A 22534-nucleotide genomic window follows, 5' to 3' on the forward strand; every position below is an offset into this window, starting at 1 on the left:
TTACTCTGTCAGGGATTTTCCTGCCAACCCTAACTTCTTCCTTTTTCCTTCATGTGTACCCCTTTGTTTCAAAACACACCAACGTATATATGAATAAAAAGCTTCTATGAAAAGTAAATTTTATATTTCCATGTGAAAATATTTTTAACTGAGTCTAGTAGCACAGGATCCTTCCAATCTTATTTTTAATTCTAGATTTCATTCTATAGATAGGAAAGTTAAATGAAATTGGGCTTAATTAAATTAATCTTCCAGTTTAAAAAGAAAGATACGTGATGACATCATAACCTCAAAGTGAATCAAAACCTGAGACTGGAGCTCAGAATAGGTGGGCAGGAATACAAAGTAAATTTTGCTGAGAATTAGGGCTAATAAAGGATATTTGATTTTAGTTTTTAAAAAAATACAACTTTAAACATCTTAATAAAATTCCATTAGTTATACTAAAAATGTAGTTGAAAAGAAGATACATACCCTTTTAATGCTGAGTCTAAATAAACGAAACATCCAAATTAACTTTTTAAAGCATTAGCTCTAAGAAACTGATGTTAAAACTACTTTTCATCAAATGTTCTACCCAGTCTTCTTCAATGAGTAAAACTATTTAAACAGTATGCAAAAACTAATAAAAAAGTTTATCCACAAATAAAGGATTTCCTTTACCATTATGCCTTTTATAGTAAATGATTTTGCTCAGCAGCTTTTCCTTCAGAGTTCAAAGATAAACTTTCTATGAAGTCCAACCTATAAAATCATACCATGCTCCAATTTAACAGAATTTAAATCAATGATATTTCACTCTGTAAACATGGAACATCTAAATCTATTTGAAATAATGGAACTTTTACTGCAATAAATTCTTAGTTGGAAATCACATTTTTCAGCCTCAATTTCAACTAATGTAGCAAACTAAATATCCTAAACCATCCCACTACACAACACCTTAAATGCATGGCTCATGGCGGGGGAGGGCAGGTGGAGCTTTATTGATAATTTCTTTTTCTTTTTTTTTTTTTTTTTTTTTTTGAGGAAGATTAGCCCTGAGCTAACATCTGCTGCCAATCCTCCTCTTTTTGCTGAGGAAGTCTGGCCCTGAGCTAACATCTGTGCCCAACTTCCTCTACTTTATATGTGGGACGCCTACCACAGCATGGCTTGCCAAGCAGTACCATGTCCGCACCCGGGATCCGAACTGGCGAACCCCGGGCTGCCAAATCAGAACGTGCAAGCTAAACTGCTGCACCACCGGGCTGGCCCCAATAATTTTTAAGCTGATAACTGACAGTGAAGCTGTAAGTGGTCTTAGGTGTTACTCTTCAGTTTTAACCACCAAATGTAGCAAGAACAAGATATAAAGCACTGGACTCTTTGGGGTAGGGAACTGAATCTCAGACATTAATAACTGAGTTAAACTCTCAAGGAGAAAATGCAACTAAGTACAGAAATTAATAAAACGATTTCAGTAAGCAGTGGCATGAAACCAATGTGCAGCCTCTCTGAAAACTAAAAAATTAGAGGAACAGCAGTACAGAAAAGTCCAAAAAAGAGATATTTTGCATATACCTTTTGCTTAGTTATTTGCTACTTTTAAGTTTTTTGGACTATCAGCTAAGAAGGAAGAATAATTGTTTCACTCTAATAACATTTATTTTTCCCATAAAACTAATTCATTTTTAACTCTTAGGAAGTGAATATATTATGTGCATATATCCTATACATATAAATACACATAAATTAACTATCAAGAACAGTCACCCATATTCTCATCACTAGGACCTAATTATCACTACTAACATTTGGCACATACGATGTATGTGACTACATTTAGATATATATAAATATGTATTTATAAAATGAGGACTAAAGCTCTATAAACAGATGCATACCTGGCCTTTTTGTTTGTTTTTTTAACTAAAAAATATAAACTAAGTATTCTTCAAAAATAGGATTTTGTATTTGCTAATATTCAATTTTATGGCTATAAAATAATTTAACCATTACCTTATTGAGAGGTGTTTCTTTTCTGCCTTTAAAATAATGCTGGGGAAAAAAGATTTGTACTTATATCTTTGGAAAAAAGGCATTTCTGATAATTTCTTTAGATAGTTTCTTTGAAACGGCATTATTGAGTCAAAGATTATAAAAACACTTTTAAGGCTCTTGATACATATTACCAATTTGCCCTCACAAATGTAGTATCAACTTTCACTTTTAGGAGCACGAAAGAGGCCATTCATCGCATCTCTGAAAACATTGGATGTTATCAATTTTTTGGCAGTTATCTTTTAATGACAAAATTAAAAGATTTTACAATAAACCAGACTTCAGAGAAACATACTTACTAATACTTTACCTTTTTCAGTTGATTTTTTTTAATTCTTTCAATAGGAAGAGGTTTACCATCATGGAAGTTGGTAAGAATTACCGCAATGGCTGTCAGAGTTTTGCCCTTTAAAATGTTTTAAAAAGACAAAGGTCAGATTATGAAATCCAGTTGACCAGAGAACATTCCAAAACCAATTTTAAAATCAAATAAGCAAATATTAAGTAGCATTCAAGGCCACAAAAGTGTACTGAGTATTGTATTAAATAACATAAATATTAATGAAAAGTATTTCACTGATTAATTTAGGAAACACTTTCCCAAACTGCATTACTAGGAATTAGTAAATGATTTACTCTATAAAATATCATAACCATCTCCGAGAAATGTCATTTTATTGAACTATTGCTGTTCTAAGATTTCTACATTTAACTCTAAACTAGTAACTTTATCATGAAACTAGAATTATTTGCTTGCTATGGAATTCAGAGCTAATGTAAAATGACTAGTAATTCTAGTATGTACATGAGACAACAATTTTATTAAATTTCACTTAAAGATTATTCCAAGACTTAAAAGCTATAACTTACCAATAAAGCATAAAGGGCATGATATTCTTGTGTTTTTCTTAAATGGAAACAATTTTTCATTATTTTCCACTGCTGAATTTATAATTAGCAACACAGATATAAATCTCTGGCAATTTTAAAGCAGCTTTCAAAGTGTGGTCCACAGGCCCTAGGGGTCCCCAGGACCCTTTCAAGGTGTATGGTGTAGTGAAAACTACTTTCGTAATACTACTAAGACCTTATTTGTGTTGACACCTGTAGTAACGCCACAAAAAGCAATGGTGGGTAAAGTGTTGGTGCCTTAGCATGAAACAAAGCAGTTGGTACTAGATTATACTAGTGGTCACTGTATTGTTAACTGCCACAAACTAACAGAAAAAAAAAAACCCAGTTTCACTTTAAGAATGTTCTGATGAAGCAGTGCACATTAATTTTATTAAATCTAGCCTCTTAGGTACACATCTTTTTAATATTCTATATAACAAGATGGAAAACACACATATTTCTGTTGCATACCAAAGTACAAGGGTTATCTAGAGAAACAGCACTTGTGAGACTGAGCTGCAAGCTCAACTAACCACAATACATCATCACTTTCTCATGCATCACCATTTTTACTTGAAAGAATAACCAACAACTAGTTATTCATGACTGCGTGGCAGACATTTTCTTGAAAAGTTAAAGTGAGGCTAGCACCTTCAAGGGAGACAACTGACAGTATTTGTCGTTAATGATAAAATTTGAGTTTTCTAGCAAAAAATTAGAATGTTGGAAAACCTGTATCCAACACTAAAAGCATAGCAAATGTAAATGCCTTTCTAATAAGATCAGCAGTAATATCAGTGAATATAAATTTTTGATATTGATAATGAAATGCGTCAACATTTGATAGACCTGTGTAACTCAGTATACCAATATTTTAAAAATGAGCAATGCCTGATGTTATAAAATCATCCATGGGTAAAATACTCAATGTGCAACCTACACCAATGGATTTTAACAGAACAGAGCTTAAAAAGTTCACTGACAGAATTTTTAAGTCCACATTATAATTGCTAACCTTTAATAAACTATATTTGCTTAATTTTGTCATATTGAATACCTACAATTATCTAAAAAGATTATCACAATACTTCTCCCTTTTCCAACTATGTACCTATATGCGAACTAATTTTCTTTATATACTTCAACAAAACACTGTATCACAACATACTGAATGACAAAGCAAGTATGAGAATTCAGCTGTCATCTATCAGGCCAGACATTAAAGAGATTTGCGAAAATGTAAAACACCAGTCTTATCATCAAAATTGCTTTTGTTTTGGAATACTTTTCACCTAAAACTATGCTGTGTTAACAAATGAGTTTTTGTTACTTTAAAATTTATTTTAATGGCTAATACTGTAAGTAAGAGATATATTAATAGATACCAGCCACAAAAACAAAAGCTCTTTGGGATCCCCAACAATTTTTAAGAGTGTAAAGGGTTACTAAGACCAAAAAAGTATAAAAACTGCTGGTGTAAGGAATCCTAAATATATATATTTTATACTCTGCATATCACAATATTTGTGAAAGAATACAAAAAATTTCACATTAGGTTGTCTTTTTCCTTTAAGAAAATCCAGGGGGCTGGCCCCGTGGCCAAGTGGTTAAGTTCTCGAGCTCCACTTCAACGGCCCAGGGTTTCGGCAGTTCAGATCCTGGGCAGGGACATGGCACGGCTTGTCAGGCCAGGCTGAGGTGGAATCCCACATGCCACAACTAGAAGGAATCACAACTAAAAGTATATGACTACGTACCTGGGGGCTTTGGGGAGAAAAAAAGGAAAAATAAGAAATCTTAAAATGTTAAAAAAAAAAAGAAAGAAAATCCATAAAGGATAAGCTACCTTGAATTTCAAAAGAAAATTGAGAAACACATGTTTATATCATTACCATTAATTATTTTAATTGTACCTTAACCAAACAAACGAAAAATTTTTAAAAAAAACCTTCCCATTATTTTAAGTGAAAACCATGGGAAAAACCATGATCGACACTGAAAGTGAAATCTAGTCTCAGACTGGCACCAATATATTCACATCTCTATCTACTTCAAAATTACTTTCTATAAAATAATAACTATAAAATAAAATTTTATTAACTCAAGATATTTACCAAACCCATATCATCAGCTAAAATTCCTCCATGGACATTTTCTGGTCGGTCCTTCTCAGAAAAATTTGTTATCGTATTATAGTATAAGTCACTTCGCTGTTCCCAGAATGGTGGAAGTTCTTTACTATTTTCCCGTGAAACCATCCAAGCTAGAGCTTGTTTTTGATGTGGAAGCAATGGCGTTTCAATGGCCTATAAATAAAAGGAACGTCATAAATACATTCTTTTTTCCCCATATAGAATCTGGAAAACAGTTGATCTTGTGATTAAAAAAAAATGTGTAGATTAAACAGCATATTTTAAAATTCCAAATAGTTTTAAATAGAAAATATTGGGTCAGTACCTCAGCTGGTTCCATTTCATGAGTTTTATCATCTTCCTTTAAATCTTCAAACAATTTGTCAAATTCTGTTTTAAGCTACAACGAATAGCAACAAGAAACATTACTAAACAAACCAATTAAAAAAATAATTACACTTCATTCAGAGATTTTAAGTCATTTAATTAACTAAGAGTCAAATACCAAAGGTACCTAAAATAATTCTTTCAGATACTACACTACTCATTGAAAGGAAAACAAACAGGTGCTTTAGGTGTAAAAGGTAACTGTGTTACAGTCGAAAGAATACAGGACAGAGCATTCTAAGTCCTGGGTTTTAGTCACAGCTCTGTCACAAACAAACCTATATATAACTGTGGGCAAGACACTTAATCTTTATGGCCCTCTTATTCCGGTAAAATGAAAGTGATGAACTCGATTTAGCATGTCTCTAAGGTTCCTTCTGTCATTGAAATTCTGTGATTCTATTGTTGTATTCAAACCATTTTGGCAGATCCTACCAAGTACATTTGACTTTCTTTCAAATCAGTGACATTTCATTTATCCTCACTGCAATAAAGAATTTGCTATGTGCTACAAAATATTAGAATGGTTTCAATCTTATGAGAATATAGTTGGTTCTTTACATTTCTCTAGTCCAATTTTATAGCAACATATATGTGTTATGATTATTTTGTAAATTAGCACAAGTACACAGCAGTAGACCAAAAGAAACCAGGCCAAGTCTAAAAAGTTAGGAAAGGTAACCTAGAGTTTTACCCACCAGACACAGGCTCAAGCCCTTCTAACAACGAGCAGAGAACATACACTAACTACAATCAGAATACTGGATAACACTGATGGGTAAAGGAAAAAAAAGGTTTTTGATGTAATTTGTAAACTGATCTGCATTAATTTATTCTATATCCATTTTTCTCAAACTAACTCAGCATAACAGTATCTTGGATTATAAATTAGACAAAGTAAGAACTAGACTAATGCCCAAGATTTGGAATTAATTTTTTTAGCACTGCATTTGCAACCTTACTGAAAAAAGGAGTAAGTTTCAAGCTTCAATTTTTTTAAAATTGGTATCTGGACATTTAAAAAAGTTCAAACAACACAAAAACATTAAAACATACTAAGACATCCCATGCTTATACAGTAATATGTGTGTTTTAATGTATGTATAAATGTGTGTGCATGGATATATTCCGTATCACTGCTTTTTACATAAATATTTGCAATATATATTGTTTATTCTACGTGTTTCATAATAATATATCTGAAGATCATTAATACCAGCACATATTTATCTTATTCAATCAATCTTCAACATTTAAAATTCACTTTTAGATTATAAAATACAAGAGAAGCAAACCTGTTCAGTTGTCATCTGTACTGCAGCATGTACTGGCATACTATAGCTTGGTCCAGCTCTTCCGGAGCCCCAGGCACTTTCCAAATTGAATCCAAAAGCTATAATGTACAAAGTGAAAATAATAAAATCACTAAATGAAATAAATCACCTTTTAATTAGCTTTTAAAACTTGTATAATAAGCTGCATGAAAAATTCCCTTAACATATTTAAATTTTTTTAAGCTAAATCTTAAGTTATTCAAAAACACACTATTAAAATAATTCCACATTATTTGAACAAACTCTTGCCAAACAAATAATACTTTTTCATTCTCTACTGGGAGATCCTTTCATTTGTAATTTATCAAAAAGAATGTTTAAAATTAGGGATTTCCAGATATTATCATTGGGGGAAATTACGGATGCAATACAGGACCTCCTTGTACATTTCTGTGTATGTGTGCAACCTCTGATGAATTTATTTATTTCAAAAGAAAAAAATTCAGGATTTCCTTAAAAAAGTTATAACTTGGAACCTTCAGAAAAAATTAGTTTAGCCAACCAAACTCAAAGTATTACTTAAAGGAATAAATGTTTTATAATTCATGCATTTAACAATATCAAAATAAGACTAGGTTAAACCCGAAACTTACTTTTTGGTGCAGGACCCAATTTAAATCCATGTTTCTTCAACTGATCTAAAACCGCTTTCCTATTTTCTTCTTTTCCCCAAAAAGTCATATGCAGAGGCATGGTAAAAGCATTGTGTGCACCAAAAGGAACTACCCTATTATATTTAAGAAAAAAAATTGAGAAATTAGAAGTTATTTTTTTACTCCCATTAAGAATCTGTTAAATGTTCTAAGTGTCACATTCAAATTTTGCATGTAAGCAAAATAGGAAGGAACTAGTTGGGCAGACTAGAAAGACAGAAAAAGGAGAGAACAGAATCAACAACAATCAGAAGAAAATGGTGGTTTTTAGGAAGAGAATGCCAAAAGAAACTGAGACGATGTGATAAAGCAGTGTTTAAATATAAAGTATAGCATACAACCAAGATTTTAAGACAGGTAAAATAGTAAGTTTAATTGAGAAGGTAGAGCTTTCACTAACAGAACCAGTAAGGATAGAAACCTATTCCGGGAGAATGGGGAATGATTTGCAAGAAGTGTTTCTGAATCAGAGTTCACTAAAAGTTTATTCTCAGTATCTGAAAAACTTGATGAAATGACAAAGGAGAAAACAAGTAAACAAATGACGTGAGAAGGTACTGCTGAGCATTTATCTTCCAAACTCATCTTTTCGTATCCTAAACATTCCATACTTAAATTGAGATCACAAACACAAATGCCTAAAAGAGAAAAGGTAACCAAGGAGACCAAGAGTTGAAAAAACAGAAGCTGTAGTAGAACTGGGAGAGTATGCCCTAGCCAAAGCTGCTCCACTCATCTGATGCCATGTGGAAATGAGGGTCCAGCATTACCAGACCTTCCGTTTGTCAAGAGAAATCTTTGTAAATTACTTTTATATTTAGGGGAAAAAATTAACATGCATAAAATATAGAATATCCAAATATTCAAATATTGGAAAGGAAGGAAAAATTTTAAGTGTGTAGCCAAAATGAAACTCACCTACATCTGATCAGAGGCTACCAGTTTACAACCTCTGATTTCAACAAACGCTTCCAAACTCCAAAATCTACACACTAAAAGGCTTGGAGAGAGAGAGTGGACTTCCTAATATTTGAACCAAAGTCCACATGGTAATAACTCAACAGGAAAGTGAGGGATAGCTACTTGATGGCTAGGGTAATGGAGACAGAAGAGAGGAGAACTAAAACATTTATGGAACACATACTAAATAAATAGTGATAAAAGTTGTCAGGGCAACAATACAGACTTTTAAATTCAAAGATCACTACAACTCACAATTATTAAAACTAAACTCTGAAAGTACATTACCCTTCAACTTGTGCCAATTTGTTGTCCATGATATAGGCCAAAGCAGCTGCTAGATCTTTCTTTAAATGGCCAACCTGATTTCCATTCACATTGTTTACTTTAATTGCATTCTTATCATAGGGGTTATTGGGCTCTCGTTGTAATGCAACCATTTCATTATTATTGACCTAATAAAAATAATGAAAACAGCATAAACAATAAACATACAATAATAGTTTTCTTCATCATACTTTATCTGGGATTTCTATTCATTTTTTTAATGCTTAATGAATAGCACTGTATATAAGAAATGTATTATTTTCTTGGACTCATATTTCTATAAAAATATTGAAGAATATGTTTTATAATGATTCTTTTATAATATTTTTCTAATTTACATTCATTGGGAAGTTAAATCCTTGATAGCTAAAAGATACAAAAACTAAATAACAGATTCACACTATCTAATATTTTCAACACATTAACTTCTGAAAATAGGTAATCTTTACTGAGTGCTTACTATGCACCAACATTGTTCTAAGTACATTACATAGATTGACTTATTAAATCCTAACAATCTTATTGGTAGATACCATCATTAACCCCATTTGAAGGGTTACTATGATGAAGCCCAGATGAAGACACTAAAACACAGAATAAATAACTTGCCCAAGCTAATAAGTAAATAAAGCTAACAAGTAGCAGACCTAGGATTTGAATCCAGGCGGGCTGCTTCCTAAGCCTGAATTCTCCAGACTCTAAAACGGAGAAAAGGCATTAATTCTAAGTCAGAATGGAACTGGAATAAGAAAATACATCTGGGGACCGGCCCCAGGGTCAAGTGGTTAAGTTTGCATGCTCCACTTTGCCGGCCCAGGGTTTAGCCAGTTCAGATCCTGGGTGCAGACATGGCACCACTCATCAGGCAATGCTGAGGCAGTGTCCCACATAGCAGAACTACAAGGACCTACAACTAGAATATATAGCTATGTACTGAGGGGGCCTTGGGGAGAAGAAGGAGGAGAAAAAAACAAAAAAGACTGGCAACAGATGATAGCTCAGGTGCCAATCTTTGAAAAAAAAAAAAAAAAAAGGAAAATATAGCTGGCCTTCAACTCACGCCATTCTCTGACTGCACCTGATTAAAAATTGCCTGAGTGACATTATTAAAAATGGAAGAATAAGAAATTCCAGAGAGTCTCTCCTCCATAAAAGCCAAGAAAAGACTGGCAAAAATTCTAAGAATCAACTTTTTTGGACTCTGGAAACTAACCAAAGGATTGCAGAAACCTGGGGAGTGTTAATTCAAGAAAAACAAGTGATTATCAGTGCCCTAATTCTATCTTCAGCTCTCAGCTACACGATAGCCTTTAAAAATAACCTGCTGGGATTCTTTGTGCAGCCTAGCAGTTACCAGAGGGAGCACAATGGAGCAGAATCTTTCAAAGATTCATTTCCAAAAAACTGTCATTATCTGACCTGTATGATGGTCCCTAGAAGACCTCCACTTGCAAAGCTGTTTTATTTGATCTCTGAGCTCACTCAGTCCAAAAACCCCTCCTTTTCCCCCTAGAAAAAAAATTTTAACTAAAATTTTAAATATGTTCAAAGACCTAAAGCAAACCATGTCTAAAGAACTAAAGGAAAGCATGAGAACTACGTCTCACCAAATAGAAATTTTCAAGTTAAAAATTACAATAACTAAAGTCAAAAATCACTAGTGAGGCTCCACAGCAGACATGAGCAGACAGAAGAAAAAGTCACTGAAGTTGAAGATATGCCAATTAAGATTCTAGGCTCTGAGGAACAGTTATAGAGGCAGAAACAGAAAGAAAAAAGGAGAAACATGACTAGGCCTCAGAGACCTGTGGGACAAGAAAATGCATACCAACATATGCATAATGAGAGTCTCAGAAAGAGAAAAGAAACAGGGGTAGAAAGAATATGCGAAGCACTAACAGCAAAAAATATCCCCTATTTGATGAAAAATATTAATCTACATATCTAAGAAGCTCAATGAACTCCAAGTAAAATAAATTCAAAGAGATCCAAATCCAGACATACCATAATCAAACTGTGGAAAGAATCCTGAAAGCAATGAGAGGCAACGCATTACATACAGGGGGATCCTCAATTAGATTTACTTCTGATTTCTCATCAGAAACTACGGAGGCCAGAAGACAATGGGACTACTTTTTAAAGTGCTAAAAGAAAAAAACTGAACCAAGAATTCAGTATCTGGCAAAACCATCCTTCCAAAATGAAGGAGAGATTAAGACATTCCAAGAATAACAAAAACTTTGAGAATCCATCACTAGCAGACATGCCCTCTAAAAAATATTAACAGGGGAGGGCCCCTTGGCCGAGTGGCTAAGTCTGTGCACTCCGCTTCGGCAGCCCAGGGTTTCACTGGTTTAGATCCTGGGTGTGGACATGGCACAACTTCTCAGGCCATGCTGAGGCAGCGTCCCACATACTACACCTAGAAGGACCCACAACTAAAATATACAGCTATGTACTGGAGGGATTTGGGGAGAAAGAGCAGAAAAAAAGAAATAAAATATTAACAGGAGACCCTTCAGGCTGAAATCAAAGGACAAGAGACAGTAACTTGAATCTACAAAAAAAAATAAAGAGCACAAGTAAAGGCAATTATATAAGTAAATACAGAAGACAGCATAAATTTGGGGGAATTGTAACTTTTTTCTACTATCTGATTTAAAAGGACATAAAACAATCATTATAAATCTGCACTGATGAGCATACATGTATATAAAGATGTAATTTGTATGGTAATAGCACAAAAGAGTGGGGAGAAGGAGAATGGAACTATCTAAGCAAGGTTTCTATACACTTTTGAAACTAAGCTGGCACTAATCCAAACTAGATTCTTATGAATTTAAGATGTTAACTGTAATTCTCCAGGGCACTACTAAGAAAACAATTCAAAATATATAGTAAAAGAAACAACCAGCGAATTAAAATGCTGCACTAGAAAATATCTATTTAACACAAAATAAAGTAGTAACATGAAGGCCAGACCCAAGGGCCACATATTGCATGATTCCATTTATTATCAAATATGTAGAGTAGGAAAATCCATAGAAACAGAAAATAAATTAGTGGATGCCAGGGGCTGAGAGGAGGGAGTAATGGAGAATGATTATTAATGGGTATGAGGTTCTTTTTGGTGTGATGAAAACGTTCTGGAACTAGACAGTGGGGATGGTTGCACAACCTTGTGAATATCTAAAAACCACTCAATTGTACACTTTAAAATGATGAAATTTATGGCATGCGAATTATCTCAATTTTTTAATTGCCTGAAAAAGACACAAGAAAGCTGCTTTAAACCTCTCCCAGCTTCTGTCTACTTACTGGAGACTTCAGGCCTCACCAACAAGATTATCAGACAGATATTTCTCTCTAGCCCTTTGGAGATATTCTGTGAGGCATAGCTCTATTCTTTCCCTGCCTCCCTCTCCTCTGCCACAGCCTAAAGCATGATCTTCTTTAAACCAGAACATGTAAATCCCAGAACTATAAAACCCCAAGAAAGTAGGGCAAAAAAACATTTATTGAGCATTTTATCTCAAACAAGATAATTAAGGTAACTGTCATTTATTAAAATAAATTATCATGTATTAAAATTAGATCACTGCCATTTACTATAGACAACTAATTAGTAGTAGAATTTATTTTTTAACACTTTTTTTTTAAAGATTTTATTATTCCTTTTTCTCCAAAAAGTCCCCCAGTACATAGTTGTATATTTTTAGTTGTGAGTCCTTCTAGTTGTGGCATGTGGGATGCTGTCTCAGCATGACTTGATGAGTAGTACCATGTCCGCACCCAGGATCCGAACCAGCAAAACCCTGGGCCACCGCAGTGGAGTGCACAAACTTAACCACTCGGCCATGGGGCGGCCCCACTAGCAGAATTTGAAATAGAATACATACAGGCCAACATGTTGGAAACTATTAAAAACAAAGAAAACATGGTCCAAGCAGCAAGATAAAAAGGACATTAAAAAAAACTTGAAGGTTAAGATAGCAAGAAAAAGACAGAATTAGAACTAATTATAACAGTATTTCTAGAATAGAAAAAAAAAATCTACTTTATTATAAAATAAACTTTTTTTTTTTTGAGGAAGATTAGCCGTGAGCTAACATCTGCTGCCAATCCTCCTCTTTTTGCTGAGGAAGACTGGCCCTCAGCTAAAATCCATGCCCATCTTCCTCGACTTTATATGTGGGCTGCCATGTCCACACCCAGGATCTGAAACAGCAAATCCCAGGCCGCCGAAGCAGAATGCGCCAACTTAACCACTGCACCACCGGGCCAGCCCCAAAATAAAGTCTTTGATGGGTCACAAAATAAAAAATTCAACCATAAGCTTATTGAAAACACATTAAAAAAAGTTACAAATTAACAATGCCAATATTACATAACAAAACTTAGGTGATATCGCCAATGCAGTACTTTGAAGAATGTTTACAAGATTAAAAGCTTTTATTATTGAATAAGATTAAAATTAAGTATTCAACTCAAGAATCTAAAAATAAAATATAAAATGAACCTAAGGAAAACAGGATAAGAGAATATAAAAATTAATGAACAAAGAAAAATCATTAAAAATAGTCCAAGGCAGGTTGCTTGAATAGATGAAAAGACATATCTCTATGAAGGCTAATCAATAAAAAATAGACACATATATATAATACAAAGAATGAAAAAAGGAATATAAGCATAAACACAACTAAAGTATTTTTAGGTATTAATGATTACTATGTACAACTGTGCGGCAATAAATTTGAAAATCCTAATGAAATAGATGTTTTCCTTAAAAAAAATAAATTGAGCAAGCCCTTATGGCCTAGTGGTTGAAGTGCAGCACTCTCACCACTTCGGCGGCCCGGGTTTCCTTCGCAGTCGCAGAACCATACCACCCATCTATCAGTTGCCACATGGCAGCCTAGAACTACAACAATTAACAACTAGGATATACAACTATGTACTGGAGTTTTGGGGAGGGGAAAAAAAAAGGAAGATTGGCAACAGATGCTAGCTCAGCATCAATCTTTCCCTACAATCAATCAATCAAAATTTTTCTTAAAAAAAGAGTAAAAATAAGAATTGCCAAAAGTGACTCAAGATGTATCTTAATTATGTTGAGTCTGAATGAAGCGAGACAAAAAGTACATACCACATGATTGAATGCATATGAAGCTCTAGAACAGCCTAAACTAATCTATAGTGATAGAAATCAGACTGGTGGTTGTTAGGACATGGGCAGGGAGGAATGATTGCAACAGGATATAAGAGAAGTTTCAGGCATGATGGAAAGGATCTATATCTTGATTCGAGTGGTGATTACCAGCTATCTAACTTTATCAAAACTCTTGTAATCATAGACTTAAAATATGTGCATTTTATCATATGTACATCACATCTCAAGAAAGCCGAAAATACTAAGTATGATAAACACCTCAATTTTTATATTTTTTTCATAAGTCATCAACTCCAAAATGTCCATCAATAAGAAAATTACAAGTATGATACAAATTTGTATTGACATGAAAAGATATTCCTAATATTTTACTAAGAGAAAAAAAAGATGATCACTATAAAAGACATACGATCTTATTTTTATTAATGCATAATATGATTTCAATTTACATGCATATGTTCACAGAGTAAAGTGTGGAAGGCATAACAAAGTGAGTAAGTTACGGTTCTAGATGGGAGACTTTAGGGAGATTTAATGCTTTTACGTAGCCATTTTAAAATAACAAACAGGTATTACTTATAAAATAAATAATAAATATTTGAAAAAATTAAAAAATTAAGTGAGATTACCTTTAGTCAGCCCACCACATTTTTATTACCTTACCAGTGTCATAGACATTATTTTAAGATCAACAAACAGTGATTGTTGTAAGATCAATGACAACCATAATCTAATATTTCCTGACAGCTTAAAATAATTCAGAAAACAATCTAAGTTTTGAAAAAACAGCAGAAATCCAAAACAGAAAAGCTCAGAGATGGACCTAAGAGCTAGAGAAGAGCTGGATATGAAATAAAAACTGACAGATTTCAGGAAAAAATCAGAAAAGAAAAACTATTTCAGAATTAAAGACTAAAGTAGAAAGAACAAAAAAGTGAACAGATCTTGTGAAAAACACGGTAAGGGAAACAAATGATAAAAACACAGAAGTGAAAAAAATATGATATAAAAGATTTCAGAGGAAGTGATAGGCATATGCATATGGCATACGTATACGCAGAGAAGATCTAATATATAGAGAAGAATGGAGTCCCTGAAGAAGAAAAACAAGCTTTGGAACAAAGTAAACATTTAAAACTATAATTAAAGAAAATTTTCTGAAATAGAAGAAAGCGAAGTTACAGAACAGTCAAAACTAAGATATACACTAATGAAACCATGGACTTTCAAGATAAGGAAAAACATCCTTTAGGTATCCAGGTGAAAAAATTCCAATTCACTTATATGAGAGAGAAACCACATTAGCATCAGAATTCTCACCCGGAACATCAAGAAAATATGGTCAAGGATTTCATATTCAGCCAAATTGCCCTTCAAGTATAAACATCACAATTAGAAACATACAAAAACTCAGGAAATATTGTTCCCTCCTAAGGAATCTCCTAGACAACACATTTCAGACAATCACAAAATGATCTGAGAAGCTCCGATTCAAAGAAAATATGGGAGAACTGAAAGACTAAACAAATCCAGATCATGAAATTCTTTCCCAAGGAATCTCCTGCTTCAGACAATCAAAAATTATTTGAGAAGCTTCAACATAAGAATAACATGGGGGAATGGAAGAACTGACAAATACAGAAGTTTCCATGGAACAACACATACAGTTTCTGCAACAAATCAATGACACGAAAAAAAGGAGGGGATGACTTAAGACATGCAACAACCAAAGGTACTATATGAACTCTGTTTTGATACCGATTCGAAAAAATGAACTATAACAAGATATTTTTAAACAATCAAGAAAACTGATTACGGATTAGTTATTAGATGTACTAAGGAATTTTTTTTTAAGTAGGAAAATTACACATACAAAATGTCTGAATTTTTTAGAGATACATAATGAATTACACGGGTGTAAAGTGATACAGTTGGGATTCTTAGTACAGAAGGACAAAACAAAAAGTGATGAAGCAAACATGCAAAAAACTTCTTAACTGCTGAATCTGGATCATACGTATATGGGAGTTTATTGCATGTTTGAAATTTTTCACAATAAATTAAACACATAAAACTAGAGGTGTATCATCCAGATAACAGAGAGGCATACTAGACAACCATAGAAAGACAACTACTCATCAGTCTCTCGTTTTCTCTCTCACACACAATGCAGAGAATAGACATACAGAAAGACACACAGGAGGAAAAACTGAGAGACAGGTAGTCTTACTACGGAAAGAAAAAAGGACCCAAAAATAGACAATTCTCCTATCTAGCAGGAGCAGATCTTCCTAAATTGAAAACACTAAACTACAGACACGAGCTGAGGGACAGAAAAGGAGAAAGCAACAGACTGACTTGGAAGTCATTTTGCAAACGTACCACGCAGTACCTGTGCTTTTTGGGCAAATCACTGAACCTGCCTGAGCTTGCGTTCTTCAGTAATAGAAAGGGGATACAGATGTCCTAATGTACCTCACGGTCACTATGGTGACCGAAGGAGACCATACAGGAAAAAGTGCTTTGTACACTGTAAGCACGACGTAAATGTAAAAGAATTAAGTCGTGAGGGGTTTGTTATCTCTTGCTCAGACATATTTCAATTACTTACAGTAAAATAAACATTAACTACACATAGCACCTTGTAATTCTTATTTTCTAGGTTAACATCATCACTGAATCACAACTTAATATCTAATGTTATACTCACTACTCCTGTGTAATAGCGCAGTCCAACTACATGACCTCTCAGAGTTCCAAATAAAACTGAATCTAGCTCTTCATCGCTGGTTAGGAAGTCATCTGGAGGAATAATATCTTGGAATTCAAAACGGGGAAAGAAAGTTGGATATGAGAGGCGTGGAACATTTCCATGGACTCCATATTGGACAGTCTGCAAGTACTTCCAAACAGGATCTCTACGGAAAAAAAAAAAAAAAGGAAAAAAGGGCAGAGTAAAACCATACAATATTTACCCAAATATTTCTCAAAGACCATACCACATTTATAGGCCAACTGTTTTCTCACACTTTATTTCAACAAATCAAACCTTATGTGGGAATGAATCGCACTATAAAGATAACAGGGGCAGGAACGGGGAGGGGGACGTTTCCAGGAGCCCCTGTCCAGTAACGCCTCTTCTACCCAGCGGGATTCAACAAGGAAACCCCAATAAGGGTTCACATCTGTGTCCTAGCGATGCCCATCGATTTAAACAAACGTCGCGACGTCTGTAACTTGAATCAAACGCCAAAACTGCGCTAGAGACGGAGCTCTCAGAGACCCGCGAGGACGGAACTCCCAACCCCGCGAAGCCGAGCCACCGCACAGGTAAGGCGGCCAGCACCCACGGCTCAACGCCCTCCGCGCAGCACCCTCGGTCCGTTCGCGCCTCCGCACCGCGGGGCCGCGGCGGTCGGCCCCACGCGTCGCCCTCGCGCCGGCTGCGGGCACCTCAGGGCCCCCACGAAGGACCGTTTCAGGCCGGCTTGCAAACGGCTCGGACCCTGAGGGGCGGGGGAAGTGGGCCGGGGCGTCGGCAAGTTTGCGCTCCCCTCGCAACACAGCATCTCCCCGGCGTCTCGGCCGTCCGCCGCGCCCGCGCCCCGGCTCCCCGCACCCCGTCCGCGGCGCGCTCCCGGGGCCAGGGCTGCCCCGGCCTCTCCGCGGACGCCCACGCCGGCGCTCGGCCATCTGGGGGTCGTCGCAGCAGGCCCAGCCCGCGCCCCTGACAGAGAGCCATCTCCCCAGGGCCCGGCCCCCGACGCCGCGGAGCCTCCGCCAGCCCACTCCGCGCTTCGTCCTCCCGCGGCCACGAGCCACCAGCAGGACGGACACCAGCTGCACCAGTCGCACCCGGGCCGCGAAGGGAACGCGGGGAAGGTCAGGTTCATGAGGGGACGCCGCCGGGCCGTTACCCTCGGCGCCCCACCCCCGCCCCCTTCACCTCTTGAACATCCAGGAGGACATGGCGCTGACTCGGTGACGAGAGCAACACTGCGGCGCCCGCGACCGTTCTCGAGCCTCTTCGATACGCCTCCTCGCAGGCGAGAATCCGGGGCCCGGTTCGGGGTGCCGGAGCAGGAGCGCACCAGCGGGAAGCAAGACGCCGCGAGCCCAGTCAGACGTCGACGCCGTCTCCTTCTAGCAACAATCTGAGAGACCAGCGGCGCTTTGTGACTGGCACGGGGAACGTCCAATCGCGAGGAGGGACCGACGGAGACGAACCAATCAGAGCACTGGAGGGAGGGCAACTCCGCCCCGCGCAGCGATTCAAAGACCGTGGGGGGTCCCGGCTGCACGGGCGGTTCCATCCGGGTTCTTCCCCGCCCCCAAGGCGGGCGCGCGGGAAAGCCACGCGACCGCGGGAGCCAGGCTGCCGCGCGCGCGGCGTCCGCGTGTTCTGTGTAATTCGCCGCCTCGAACAGAGGGAGATGGCTGCCCCTTCCGCTGCTTCCCGGAGCCCTAAGCCTCGGCCCCGTTCTTCAGGCCCTGCCTCCTCCCGCCTCATTTTCTCCTCATCTGATGTGACGTGTAATAGGGTCTCCCACCGAGTTACGAGCCCTCAGCCAGCAGCGAGTTGGTGGCCCTCATTGCCCGTGGTGAAGCCCGGGAAGATGGCGTCAAAAGACTCATTTCGCTAGCGGATCCCTGAGCCACGCCGAGTTCAGAAGAGCTGACTTGGCGTTTAGACTGATGGACTCCCCGCTCCCTCTCTTTTTTTGAAGGAAATTTTTCATTTCTAGTAAAGCCATAAAGTAAAAGCAAAGCCGGACTGCGCCCAGGGCTCGGGAAACCGTCCAGAGAGAATGGCGGGATGGAGGACAGGCGGCTGCGGCTACTCGCGACGGTGACGCTGGCCGCAGAGAGGCGGCCGTGAAGGGTTTCCAGGAGACATTTATTCATTGTCTTCGACCGTCGCGATCTGTGCACGTGAACCCGCAGTGGAATGAGAAGCCGAATTTGCAGCCATTTATTACTTCATGGCGCTAAGCAGCGGGAAAACGATGAGGAAGATGAAGATAGTGGCATTTCAAATTATTTTAATTATTTGACTTACGGAAGTATTATGAGGCAAATGGCAATGTAGTTCAATTTTTGGTGTGCCAGATTCTAAATAAGTTCTCGGAAAATATGCCAGAAAATGCCCAGATTGAAAATGTTTCGTGTAAAAAATTAATGAGCAAGCTATGCTCCTTGCACTGAAAGATAAAATTCCAAATGTGAAATTACAGATACACCTGACTCTTTCAAGACTTAACACCTATGACTAATGACTGTCCCTTGGTTAAAAATTGCAGATTGAATGAAGTAAAAATTTGCTATTTAGGGGCGGGCCTGGTGGCGCAGCGGTTAGGCGCTCCGCTGGCCTGGGGTTCACCGGATCCCGGGTGCCTACACGGCACCGCTTGGCAAGCCATGCTGTGGGAGGCGTCCCACATATAAAGTAGAGGAAGATGGGCACGATGTTAGCTCAGGGCCAGTCTTCCACAGCAAAAAGAGGAGGATTGGCAGTAGTTAGCTCAGGGCTAATCTTCCTCAAAAAAAAAAAACTTGCTATTTCAAGTCAACATTTTTGTCCATGTTGTCACTATTTTACATCTCAGAACCAGCAGTTGACTTTGAAAGCATTCACTTAATCATTATTTTTATTTTAAAAAATGAACTGCAACTTGCACTACTGTGATTCAAATGTTACAAGTTACAAATTCATAACTATCACACTAGATAATGTTTTCTGAGAAATGAACATTTTTAACTGAAAAAGAGAATGGGAACTGTACAGTGGCTTGTGTCTTGGACCCAAGTATAAGGAGGACAGTGGCGCAAAGAGGACAGTGAGGAAGATAAGGGCCAGATTACATAGAAATTTATGGTCTATGGTAGAGTTTGTATTTCATTTTAAATGCACTAGAAAGCTATTAAATGTTTCAAGCAGGAGAACGACAATCCAAATTAGGCTTTGAAAAATTCACTCTGGCAGCACTGTGGAGGATGGATTATAGAGAAGAACAGAAGCAGAGAGACTGATTAGCTGATAGTTAGGATGACCGTGTCCAGCTAAGAGGTGATAGTCACTTAAAATGGGGAGGTGATGAAGCCTAGAGGACCAACAGGGTGTACTGATGGATGTGGATGTGGGTGCTGACGGAGAGTAGGGAATAAAAAATTCCTCAGCCACCCACTTCCCAGTTACAAATACACTTTCTCATCCCCCCTTTATGCAAATTAATCAAGCGGATCCCCTGTTTGATGCTTTGAACAAGAAATCAAAGGATGGCAATTGTGGCTCTATAATCTGTCCCCTACCTCCCACTCTTGTCACCTCCCAACCCACCTTGCCTATAATGGCCTTCACTAACTTCCCCAAAAGTTATGAATATTTTTATACATAACTATAAAGCCATTCTAACACCCAACAAAATTAATAATAAATCAATCCTGGGTGTCTTCTAATAACTAGTTCATAATAGAATTTTCACAATTGTCTCAAAAAATGATCTTTTATTTGTTAACAAAATAGAATTTTGAAGCCCTTGGTAAAGAAAATAACTTTAAGAATCTAAATTTCCAAAAGTCTGGCTTCAACACAAAAAACTTCCAAGTTTGTGCCATGACTAGTAGATTCTGGAAGACTATTTGATGTTGTAAAAGCTTGTTTGTGTGCTTCATTCCTCCAAAATGAGGTAGAGACAAAGTTTAGTGGAAGAGGAGAATTTTCAGGAATGACACAGGATAGTTCACAGAGTAAATCTCTAAGTGGATCTTAGGGAAAGGGCCCGGAATGCCATCACCCTAGACCAAGCACCACAGGGGGAGGGATGATACATAGCCTAGCAAAGTTTCTGGAGATCTCATAAGAAAGCTATGCCTCATTTTCCAGAGAGAAGCCTGAAGATTCTGCAGATCTTAGAGCCTCAGAGACCAGAAACATTCCAGGGGAGTACGAGTTAAGGCTAGCAAAGTGGCTCTGTTATGGGGCCCGAGGGCAAACTTTTGATATCCTACGAGAGTACCCAGCAAGTCTCCAGCACTCTGAAGACTGGAGGCCTTTGCAAGATGATGGTTCTAGCAAGCATAAGTAGGAGGCTGGTGCCGAAAGAAGAGGTGGGACGAGTTATGTCAGCAGTGGGCGCCTGCAGAAGAGGGAGTCCAAACATAAGCCTCCTAAAGGGTAAGAGAAAGGGGACTGAATTTGAAACATGCGTTTAATTGACTTCAAATCTATTTCAACCTTTTTTTTTTTAAGATTGGCACCTGAGCTAACATCTGTTGCCAATCCTTTTTTTTCTTCTTCTTCTTCTCCCCAAAGCCCCCCAGTAAATAGTTGTATATTCTAGTTGTGCTACGTGGGACCGCCTCAGCATGGCTTGATGAGCAGTGCTGGGTCTACACGCAGGATCCAAACCGGTGAAACCCTGGGCTGGCAAAGCAGAGCGTGTAAACTTCACCACCCGGCCACAGGGCCAGCCCTGACTTTAAATATTAAAATAACTGGGGGCTGGCCCTGTGGCCAAGTGGTTAAGTTTGTGTGCTCCACTTCGGCAGCCCAGGGTTTCACTGGTTCAAATCCTGGGCACGGACATGGCAGTGCTCATCCAGCCATGCTGAGGCATCATCCCACATGCCACAACTATAAGGACCCACAGCTAAAAATACACAACTATGTACTGGGTGGTTTGGGAAAGAAAAAGGAAAAAGTAAAATCTTAAAAAAATAATAAATAAATAAAATGACTGAACTACCTGGAAGTGACTAAATTACTTCCCATTAGGCAAACTGAAGGCTTAAGACAAATTAAGTTCAATAAAAAAAAATAAAGATTTATCTTTGCAAATGGAGTTAGTGATTGAAATTACTACCCCCTATACATCCATATATACACACACCTGTCAATGAATTTACGCCTAGATTTTTATAACAGATATCTCTAGCTGGTTGAATTAGGGGATTTTCATTTTCTTCTTTTTGTTTATATGCATGTAAAATGTTCCTGTATTGAACATATATTGCTTTTCCATTATAAGAAAATAACAAAAGCTATAAACTAAATTGTAGTAAAGAAATTTTGAAGTTTTTCAACTTTCTGGGTTTTTTGGGGTTTTTAAAGATTTTATTTTTCCTTTTTCTCTCCAAAACCCCCCAATTCATAGTTGTATATTTTTAGTTGTGGGCCTTTCTAGTTGTGGCATGTGGGATGCCACCCCAGCATGGCCTGATGAGTGGTGAGGATGCGAACCGGAGAAACCCCTGGCCGCCGACACGGAGCACACGAACCCAACCACTCAGCCATGATGCCGGCCCCCAACTTTCTGTTTTTAATTAATTTTAGACTTACCCAAAAGTTGCAAAATTATTACAAAAAGTTCCCTTATATCTCTTACCCCATTTACTTTAACAACATATATAATCATGGTACAATTATCAAAATCAGGAAATTGACATTGATCCAATGCTACTTTTGAACCATTTTTTAAAATAAAGACAAGGCAGAGGAAATGATAGAAAATAAAATCTTTTGTGACTTAGTTATTTACAACTGAATTTTCTTACACTTAATCAGGGCCCCTACAGATTCCGGGGCAGATTGCTGGGTACAACAACAACTGATAGGGCAGAGGAAGTGATGTAAAA

The 22534-nt window shown here is 37.5% G+C and overlaps 1 protein-coding gene across 1 annotated transcript in view; it reads right to left on the reverse strand.

Moving 5' to 3' along the window:
- The window catches only part of HLTF (helicase like transcription factor), a 55230-nt gene extending 37189 nt beyond the window's left edge, over positions 1 to 18041 (reverse strand). The window contains exons 1-8 of the mRNA XM_046672143.1: positions 17847 to 18041; positions 16611 to 16818; positions 8692 to 8858; positions 7384 to 7517; positions 6752 to 6849; positions 5395 to 5469; positions 5052 to 5243; positions 2354 to 2449 (exon numbers count right to left, since the gene is read on the reverse strand). Coding sequence (XP_046528099.1) covers positions 2354 to 2449; positions 5052 to 5243; positions 5395 to 5469; positions 6752 to 6849; positions 7384 to 7517; positions 8692 to 8858; positions 16611 to 16818; positions 17847 to 17869 — 993 coding nt within the window. The 5' untranslated portion in view covers positions 17870 to 18041. The remainder of the gene's footprint in view (positions 1 to 2353; positions 2450 to 5051; positions 5244 to 5394; positions 5470 to 6751; positions 6850 to 7383; positions 7518 to 8691; positions 8859 to 16610; positions 16819 to 17846) is intronic.
- Positions 18042 to 22534: the final 4493 nt, after the last annotated feature.

The sequence above is a fragment of the Equus quagga genome, chromosome 1 (genome assembly GCF_021613505.1).
Source record: "Equus quagga isolate Etosha38 chromosome 1, UCLA_HA_Equagga_1.0, whole genome shotgun sequence".
Taxonomy (NCBI): domain Eukaryota; kingdom Metazoa; phylum Chordata; class Mammalia; order Perissodactyla; family Equidae; genus Equus; species Equus quagga.